The sequence below is a fragment of the Elephantulus edwardii genome, unplaced genomic scaffold (assembly GCF_000299155.1).
Source record: "Elephantulus edwardii isolate Elephantulus edwardi_28Jun2011 unplaced genomic scaffold, EleEdw1.0 scaffold00110, whole genome shotgun sequence".
NCBI lineage: Eukaryota > Metazoa > Chordata > Mammalia > Macroscelidea > Macroscelididae > Elephantulus > Elephantulus edwardii.
The window spans coordinates 2,022,889-2,033,521 of record NW_006399860.1 but is presented as its reverse complement, the minus strand read 5'-3'; the positions used below and the strand labels follow the sequence as shown (position 1 = coordinate 2,033,521).

General features: G+C 39.6%; 1 protein-coding gene across 3 annotated transcripts in view; it reads left to right on the top strand.

Moving 5' to 3' along the window:
* NR5A2 (nuclear receptor subfamily 5, group A, member 2) overlaps window positions 1-8,724 on the top strand; it is a 217,881-nt gene extending 209,157 nt beyond the window's left edge. The window contains exon 8 of one of the 3 annotated variants that reach the window (XM_006892094.1): window positions 7,960-8,724. In XM_006892094.1, the coding sequence (XP_006892156.1) occupies window positions 7,960-8,207 (248 nt within the window). In that variant the 3' untranslated portion in view covers window positions 8,208-8,724. The remainder of the gene's footprint in view (window positions 1-7,959) is intronic. The other 2 variants (XM_006892095.1, XM_006892096.1) reach the window with 2 other exon arrangements.
* Window positions 8,725-10,633: the final 1,909 nt, after the last annotated feature.

Here is a 10,633-nt window from a genome sequence, read left to right as displayed (position 1 = left end):
AAGAAGAACTCCACTTTGCAACCTCCAAAAAAAGTCCTTACAACATGCTACTTACACGTCATTCACGTTTAGTCATTTAAAAAAAAAACAAACAACAAATTCCTTCTGGAAAAATCCATGCCTACTTTTATCCTCCCCTGGCTTATCAAAGGGAAGGGTCTTCTGTGAGGACATATTGTGTGGCAATCTGTAGCTTGTCATTCCTCCACAAGCCTAAGGGAAAAGAACTATTCTGTAGGTGCAAAATAAGATTTCGTTATCCTATTCTTATGCCTCTTGAATAACTCAATGTGACTTTCCCCCTTTCACTTTTCAGGAGTTAACAAAGATGATTAGTTTTTCAACAAAAGGCCAGTAAGCAACACTGAAACCTCAGCCACCCCCCAGTAAAAGCCCTGTCCCTGTCTGATAAGAGTGTGTTGGGTGGGAAGGTCCTCAGGCTATGCCACTGTGGCAGGTAACAGGGAGGGACCCGGGAAGACACTGGGGACCTTCTCCTTTAGAGAGAGCTGGGTTCTGTGGATGGCTGAAAAGTCAGCACTATAATGTATTCAACAAGACCTAAGGGTTTTCTTTCTAATAAAGATGGGAGGGGGGGGAAAAAGTGTGAGCACCCCACTGTGAGCTGATAGTAATGCGGTTTCATATAAAAAGTTGGTAATTAGTCCCTGAGTGAATAAAGTAGACTAGATGATAAGAGATTGGTACTAAGAGGAGAATCACAAAATGCTCTTGCCAGTCATCAAAATTTAAAGGCTATACAGAGAAAGGATTGGGCATGCCTCTGTCTGTTTACAGCCAATTTCCAACTCGGCATTTGTAATGATAAGGTTCATTAACTAGTGGTTTTAAACTGTATTAAAATGAAGCTTACATCAATTTCAGAGGAGCCCACAGAGTGCCAAAAAAACCCGGAAGGCTTTGAGATCCAGCATCAAAACACCGCACAAGAACTGCTGGGAATTTTGGCCTCGTATGAATCTCCTTTCCTCTGCCTGGTGGAGCGTAGAAGGGGCTGGGGTGGGAGATCTCCTTCTAAAAATCCAGATGGGGTGCAATGCTAGTTAATATGGAAAATGGACAGAAGATCTCAAAATTAATATTTCTGAAAACCCCAGAGTATATAGTACTTTTTTCAGATTTTGTGATTTGTTTTCTTACATGGTACCTGGTTCTTGAGTAATTCAAAACAAGCCCTAGTGGCAGCAATTAAAGTGGTCAGCTGCTAACCAAAAGGTCAGCAGATCAAGCCCACCAGTTGCTCCATGTGAAGAAGATATTGCAGTCTGCTTCTGTAAAGATTTATAAGCTTGAAATCCTGTGTAGGACCCTGAATTAGAACAGATTCAAAGGCAGGTAACTGGATTTCTCTTTTCATTTGTAAAGGAAAATGTGATCCAAATAGTTTGTGCTCAACTCCAGGCCCAGTTAGTTATTCAGACCCACTCAAAGGCACTGCAGAAGAAAGTACTGGCAATCAGCTCCACAAAGATCACAGCTAAGACCACCCCCAGGAGCAGGTCTGCTTTGCAACACATGGGGTCACTATAAGTGAGAATCACCTCAAGTTTGGTTCTGATTTTATAAGCATCTATTCACTTGTGAATTCATGGTGCTGCTGACTCCTGCAATTTAGATGAGCCAAGACTCTGAAATATGCCAACTAGTATTTGTTAAGCCCATTGCCAGAGAGCCAATCTTGATTCATAGGGACCGTTCTTCAAGGTTTTTGTGGTTGTAAATCTTAACAGGAGAAGACTGCCCATTATTCTGTCTCAGAGTAATTAGTGGATTTGAACTGCCAGCCTTTGGGTCAGCAGTCCAACCTGGTACAAACTATACCACCAGGGTACCTTTCTCACTCATTGTATAAGTTGGAATAGGGCTTGATGGTAACAATCAAGAGAAAATGCTCAAGATTTTTAGATCGTTATCCAAAAGTCTTTGTTTTCTTTTTCGTGATAGGGTACAAATTAGCAACAAGTCCTCTGAGTACGATGGCAATATGCTTACGTTCTGGAGTCCTCCTAGGCCAACCAGAGCAGAGAGAAAATGCCAAGTCTTTGGCATTCTATTGCTTATTTTTGCTATCAGTTTTAGATTCTTGTGAACCATTTGAAATAGTGGAAAACCCAAAGTCTTGTCAATTCCAGAGGAAATCTGGTGGCACGGTGGTTAAGCAGTTGGCAGTCCGTATTTACCAGCTACTTTACAGGAAAGAAATGCGTCCCTTGACTTTAATGAAGATTACAGCTTTGGAAAGAAAGCCCCTGAAGCAGTTATACTCCTCTATAGGATAAACATGAGCAGGAATCAACTCTGCGGCCACAGAGTGTCAGCTCCAGAGAGACTCAAGAGACTCAGGATACCAGGCATCTGAGTTCCAATCTCAGGGGGAAAGCAGCCCCACAAAACAGACCAGTGTAAAGCCTCCACTGCAAACTAAACAAATCAAAGACTGATTACTCAGATTACCACAGGATTATTTGCATCTAAAACATTGCTCTAGTTAGCTTATTCCAGGGAAGAGATCTATTATATAAATAAAAAATTTTGAAAATTGGTTTCTTATTTCGCCAAAAAAAAAAAAAAAAGATAAAGGACTTGGAATGAATAGATGTACTAACACATTGCACAAAATTATATCTGCTTTGGACAGATAAACCAATAATATAAATAAAATATTGAATAGACTATTCACTGGGGGATTCTTGGCTAATACATGGCCCTAGCCCCAAGGATCCTACACTCCAGATGTGGAAATAGTGAAGGCTGTGCAGAAATGGAGGGAAAGGGTTGTGTAGCTGACTACAGTGAACCAGCCAAAAGCAGGCAGCAGAACCATTATCCAGTGAGTACTTGGCTAGGACATGTGAAGAATTCAATCAATAACCTTCCACCTACAAAATCTTTAAAAAAAAAATTGCACCACAACTCAAGGGAGCTCTGGTGGCCTAGTGGCAAGAAGCTGCACTGCAATCCCAGAGGTGCACAGTTCAAATTCACCAGGTGCTCTGATGGAGCAGGAAGGTCAGTCTCCTCCTGTACCAGTCAGATACGATTTGATGGTACACACAAAAAAAGTAGTAAAATTTGAAAAAAATAAAAATACAACTCATTATCTAAGTATCAGAGTCATGGACACCAAATTACATGTTGCACTTTTAGCAATTCTAATCTACCAGCTGCTCCATGTGAGAAGGATGAACAATCTTCTCCCATGCGATTAACTGCCTTTGAAAACCTGCCAGAGAGTCAGCTATGGGTCAGTTCCAACTGGACGATACACAATAATAACAACAACACTGGGAACTGAAAGAGCAGTGGTTTGGATCCACCAGCCGCTGCATGGAAGAAAAAAAGACTGTCTCATTTCATAAAACTCATAGGGTTGTACAATTTGATATGAGGGGTTGGAGGAGTGAAAGAAATTGGAAAGATCAGGTGTGAAAAACAATGTATTTGAACATTGTAAATAAACCGTATAAGAAAAAAAGTCAAGAAAAGAAATAGTTGCCTGTAAAAAACAAACCACCACAAAACAAACAAACAAAAATCAGTCTCCGAAACCCAATGGACAGGTTGCTAGGAGTCTGACTCAACTCAGTTACAGTAGATCTGGGTGTATAGACACAGAGACGAAGCAGACATTCCATAGCAAGTACTTTTTTTTCCTTTTTTTAATTTTTTTTATGTTAATGAACATTTACAGGGATTTTGGATTTCCATTCATTCATTGTTGCACTTTCCTCCCTGCCCACCACCCCCCACCCCAGTTTGCTACTCTCCTTGAAAAGTAAAAGAAAAGTTCCTTCATTGTTACACAATCCCTCCTCCCTCCCCCAACTCCACTATGAAACCTTCATTCTGGACTTTCGTCATAACCATAATACCCAATCATATATTACTTTTAAACTGTTCTCTCCCTCATCTGTTTCAATGCAGTATACATAATTTATCCAATTTTTCTCAGTCTCATCCCAACCCTAATATCAGTCTCGTTCCACAACCATGGCACCATGCAGTATTTGTCCTTTTGTAACTGAGATATTTTACTCAGCATAATGTACTCCAGGGTCACCCATTTTGAATAATAGTGCATAGTAAGTACTTTTGAGACAATGAGCATACAACTTTATGTGATTAGACAGCTTTATCTATCTGAGGCATTTAGCAGTTCAAGAAATATACCTATTTAATGATTAAGGTATAGAAAAAGAGCTTGAATGGGGAAATTAAGTCAATTGTGTAAATTCAATTCTTATGAGCTCTGGAGAAAAATTATATGATATTTGGTCTAGAGGAAACTTTGCATGGTTTTCCTTCTAGAAGGAAAAGGTTATATACTTTTAAACTTTGAGAGAAAAAAGTCCCACCTAGGACCAGTATTCCCCAGAGTTATCTAGTGAATTCTGCTCTGAAGATTCAGTGATCATTCCACAATATCAGTAAACAAATAAGCCAGAATTTATGACCTAGCCTTTGTTTTATGATTGCTGATAGTTGCTAGTTTTGTAGTTTGGTTGTGTGGGTGGCTTTTTTTTATTATTAACAGAATGGTATAATTTATTATAGAAGGTTAAACCCTGCTCTCAAAAAAAACCGCATTTGTCAACAAAGAGGAAAGTTTCAAAAACCATTTTCTGAAAAGACTTATTATTCATTTATACTGTGCAAATTCTTATATCCTCCCTATTAATCTCAATGACTATTGTCAACTCTTGTTTGTGAAAATAAAACTGAAATTTTTTCAAAAATGTTTTTAAATCATAAAACACTAGATGTTGCTTAGTTTCTTTTTCAACTTTCTAGTCATTTATAAATGAAAGCTAATGTCTGTCTTCTAATTTCAGTTCAGATGAACTTTCTTTTAGGTCTTTTTGTTCAATTTATGCTATAAGATAGCTGGATCAAGATATAACAAAATATTAACCAGTAAGTATACAATTGTGTAGCATTAATTATATTCTAATATTATGCAACCATCACCACTATTTATTTCCAAAACTTTTTCATCACCCTAAACAGAAACTCAGTTCCCATTAATCAGTAGTAACCCATCCCGGACACACACACACATCAGCCACAAGTAACCCTCACTTATCAAGTATCTCACTATTTAACATTTCACATTTACTACAATTGTTCAAAAGTACTGCCAGAATGCTTCCTGTGGATGGGATAGAGGGGAACTTTGTCCCACATACTTTGGGCATGTTGTTAGAAAAAGGTATTCCTTGCAGGGCAACGTCGTGCTTAGAAAGGTGATGGTCAGGGAAAGATGGATTGACAGTGACTGCAGCCATTAGATCAAGTGTATTGACACAGACAGCACAGAATAGGACAAGGTTCACAGAGTTACTACTAGTCGTACTCAACTCAGTGGCACATAACAATACCACTACTTCCACAATAACGAAAATGTACAACTATTTTGTGCAGTAAGAACAATGAGATGCAAGAGTAATGAGGTTATCTGTCAGCTGGATCTTGATTTTCATTGGTTTGATAGTTATGTAATATTCAGCAGCTATGTAATGATGCAGTCTGACCGTTTTATAATGACATAGTTATCTTAAAACTTGTGATCTGATGTTGTAAGGAGAGACAGGTCCTTGGAGAGGGACGTCATGCTTGGGAGGGTGGAGGGACAACGCAGGAGGGGAAGACCCTCTATGAGGTGGATTGATTCAGTCACTGGGGTAATCGGGATGGGTGTGTCGGAGGCAATGTGATTGGCACAGGATAGAGCAGGGTGTAGGGCTGTTGTACATAGGGTCACTATGAGTCGCAAACGACTCGACTCGACGGCACATAACAACAACAACAGGTGAGTTTACAAATAAAGAATCCACGAGTAATTAGTCACTCACTCATTGTCCCCAAGTCAGAACTGGTCCATAGCTGACCCTCCACTGTATTTCTGAGCATGTAGACCACACATGAAGAGATTGCTCATGGTTTTCCCCTCAGAGGCACCAGTGGGTTCCAACCAGCAGAGCAGCATCACTGTGAAATAGCATCGTATCACCCTATGGACTATGCCACCAGGGAGCTCTGATGGCATAGCCCATAGGGGGTTAAGCTGATAACCCAAAGGTTCAGTCTCTCTGGTCATTTGAATCCACCAGCAACCACAAGGGAGAAAAGATACACAATGCTCTCCTGTGCAATTTTCAACCTTGGAAACTCCATGGAAACACTGCCAGTCAGACCCAACTCAAGGCAATGACAGGAAGTGAGAGAGTATGAAACAAGTCTAACTTTGGAGTTTTAAACAGCTTTTTAAAAGCACTGATGATTCGCTAATGCAGCTGTTCTATGTCAGTGCCACATATAGAAGAAGTGAAGTGGACACTGACTTGGCTGTCAAGCCTCACACCACAGAAGACACCAGAGCTCCTGACAGTGTGTGCATGTGTGCATCTCCTCAGAAAGTAATCAAAAATGCCTGGTTTTCCCAGCGCTTTTTGAAATAGATGGTGCAGCCAACTCTCACACTCTATATCTGTTTATTTTCATACTAATTCCTTCATGTTTTTAATTTGTGGCAGAGACTACGAGATGGGAAGGGAAAAGCGTCTTAATGCAGAGTTAGGGCCCCAAACGTAAACACTGAAATCATGCAGCACACATGTCAATGTCAAGTGTAAAGCGAGCTTACCGTCAGTGCCAGGCATGGAGATACCAGACAGTGCATATACATGTATCCAAGTGTATATTTAAGAGTACACAAATTGGTATGACAATCATTAACCGAGTGGCACATTTAGCCTTTTAGTCAAAGTATTACTTTGCTTCCTCCAGACTCTGCTAGTCTTTGCTCTTTCTTATTTTTGTCCAATTAGGAAATAAAATGGGGTGGGGAGGGACAGTATGTTTACTTTCTGAGCATGAGTGTATGTAAATATGCACATAAATCTGTGTCTTTTTGAGAGGGGCTTCTATATACACATTGTATAAAAGTTGTACAGTTAGCATAAATTGCGTCCAGAAGAGAAACTCCAACATACCATTTCCCCGTGGGCTGTGTGTGTGTGTGTCTGTGTGTGTGTTTGTGTGTGTGTGTGTGTGTGTGTATGGCAGCCTGTCTTGTCTGACTTGGTGTTTCTCCTTTATTCAGTATTTATGGGGACCCCTTGGGCAGATGGCTTAGAACAACCACAGGTGCTCACATGAGTTGGACAGAATGAATTGCCCGAGTCACCTCCTCTGAATGACCCGGGAGCAGGAGGAAAAAACAAAGGCAGAGCCTCCAAATTTAGAAACCACATTCAGGTTAAAGGGCACCGACCATCCTGGCTCAGATTCTGCCTACAGGACAAGGCTCTCATTTTATAAAGATCATTAGTCACCAAGATATATATTTTAGCAAGTTCCCGGTAGCGAATATTCTGTTGGCAGTCACTGGAGTGAACCAGATGGTTCATTAGCATAGGCTAGACAAGTCAAAGGCTTTCAGAATCATTTAGAAAATGTCAAACAGAAACAAGAACCCTGTCACTTTTTATTAGAATTAACTACATCATACCCTGGACACAGATTTCACCTTGGGTCAGAAAAATTAATCCAGAATTATATGAATTGTGTAATATACTGGGTTAAGATAGGTCTTTCCCTAGGGACTCATTTGCTGGCAATATATTATGATCCCACTACTTTAGGACTCCTCAAACCTTTCCTTTTGTAAGATATGAAAAGAGTTGACCTTGCTCAAAACTCATTGGCGTCTAATTGATTTGAAGTATAGGCGGAATTTCAATAAGACATTCCTCTAAAGCTTTCTTGTGATCAAGCTGGGGAGCTTGGTGAGTGCAGCTGACAGAATATCCGGCAGCATAGAAAGTAAGCTTGATGTGAGGAGAAAAATGCAACCATTGTGAGTACTCCCAGCTTGAGTAAAACAGGAATTAGAATGCAATTGAAATGTTGTCCCTTTTTCTTTTTTTGTTAATGCAGATGTCAAAAACCTTGAGAACTTCCAGCTTGTTGAAGGTGTTCAGGAGCAGGTCAACGCGGCCCTTCTGGACTATACTATGTGCAACTACCCACAACAAACAGAGAAATTTGGGCAGCTGCTTCTGCGACTGCCTGAAATCCGCGCCATCAGCATGCAAGCTGAAGAATACCTCTACTACAAACACCTGAACGGAGACGTGCCCTACAATAACCTCCTCATTGAAATGTTGCATGCAAAAAGAGCCTAGAGTTATAAACTCCTAAGAAAGCTCAGCCCTGATGACAAACAGAGATTGGAATGGGCCAGGGGTGGGGTGGGATGGAGACAAGAAAAAGGGAAAACACATACACACACACAAAATACTCTGAACTCCTCCAAGCAACACTAATGGAAAAACTTGGATAAACGCTATTGGGTTTGAAAAGGCTTAATCATCCAATACTTAATAGCCAATAAATGACGTATCAGGGTATTTGTATTACAAACTGTGAATCAGATGCTTCACACCCCCAAAGGATTCCATACATAAGACCTTGTCACGGAGGAATTGAACTCACAGAGGGATGACACTACTTTGTCAAAATGGGAAAGAAAGGAAAAAAAAAAGACAGATTAATGCTTGTATATTTAAACTGATCTCCACTATGAAGAAATTTAGGAATGGATCTGTGTTATTATTTAGGCTTCTCCAGCGAGGGATTTGAGTTCACAGAATTCCTCCATTGTAGAGCTGAACTGGAAACCGTTCTCAAGAATGCATCAGCAGGACCCTCCCATCAGCCACCTCCCATCTTCCCTTCAAGGACCTAGCACCTTCTGCCCCACGATCATGGACTCTCTCTGGACTAAACACCTGTACTCAGCCTCACCCAGTCATAACCCCACCAAATCATGAATGTCTGTGTCTTAGACCCACAAACACCTAAGAACAGTCTATGAACATGTTAGCTTGCCATTTTAAATGTCTTCTAAAGAAGTTTGTTTTGCTCTGTACTCATGTTTGAAGGGGTGCGGGAAAGCAGACAGTATCCCTCTTGCAGTCTTATACAAGCATTCATCCATATTTAGGGTGATGACTATAAACTTTTAGAACAAATGTTCCATAGCTCAAGTGAGTTAGACCTGCGTTTGCTTCTTTTGCTGAACTGTGGCACTGGCATTGCTGGATATCCATAAAATTTGTTTTTAAAAAAAATTTCTGGCCAAAAGGCTTGGTAGGATGTTAGTTTTTCAACCACTTAAAGTCTGTCATTCATTGAGGTGGGGAGACTCAAAGCATTAAACATATGTTTCTTGGATGCTACATAGTCACAGTTCTATATAGTTCAAAACACAATTGAAGCATGCTAAGCTATGCAAGAGGAAAAGAAAGAATGAGCTGACCGGTGGATAGACAAGGCTCATTCTTATTGCAATTCAACATCCTTGAAGCATGAAGTGGAAAGGATGATTCTTTTTTGTTTCCTTTTCCCTGTTGCTTAGAAAGATAGTATGGTAATTCAAATCTTCCCCCAAAGGGAAAAGAAGTGATACTGACCTCTCTAAGTCATAGACCAAAGTCTGCTGTAGAACAAATATTAGAGGACAACCATTGTAAACAAACCTCTCCAAATGACACTATCAGTATTATTAATGGGTAATGCCACCGGTATGAAAGTCTTGCCTTATTTCACAATCCTAAAAGGTAGCTGTGCAGATGTGGATCAATATTTGTTTGAAATAAAGTATTAATACTCTTAACGTCAAAGAAAGCATAGTGTTTACATTCTTTAGGTCCTGGGGAGGGGAGGAGGGAATAGCGATACCACAAAAGAGCAAAAGCAGTAATTTCCTTAATGTTATTTTTCTGATTGATAATTGTTTCTAACAGTGCTTAAATATTGTATGTCGTGAGACACTAAAATCAAAAGTGGGAATCTCATTTGGTTTGTTTTGGTGGTGTTTTTTTGGGGGGGTTTGAGATTATGGTGGCACAATCAGAGAAATTGTAAAAATGGTGGGGTGGGGGGAAGGTGTCTCCTAGTCTCTTAATTTTTTTTAAAAATAAATGTTTCTGGCTTTTAAATAGTTTATTTATATTGTATATCATAGTTTCAACTGTAGACAATAATGATGCTAATTTATTGTTCCTTGGTTTCACCTTTGTATAAGATATCGCCAAGACTGAAGAAACCAAATATATGTGTTTACTGTAGCATGTTTTCAAGTTAGTGGAACATAGTTCAGGGACATGGAAGGGTCTTAATGAAGTAAAATCATTCACTTGATTAAATGTCTGTAAATCATCATTCTTACTGTAGTTTTATTTAATATCTATTGTAAATTATGTGTCTTACAGCTTTCTCTCAGTTTTCAAGTAAATTTAACATTGTGAAGCCTAACCTGGTTTTCTTTTCCAGACATTGTAAGTTGTATACCAAAGATATTAGTTATTGCTTCTTGTGTGTACAAAGAGTATTATTTTATTACTTTTATTAATCACCTCTAATACTCGTCCACATGAAGGGTACACTTTAGCTAAGCTGGGCATCGATGGTTCCTCAAGCAGCAATTCAATCACCTGTGTTAGCAGCCGGGCTCACATGACAAGGAAAGCAATCAGATAACAGTGTCATATCCAGAGCATTATATAGCATGGCAGCATCACTGATTTCCCTATTTAAGAACCAAATT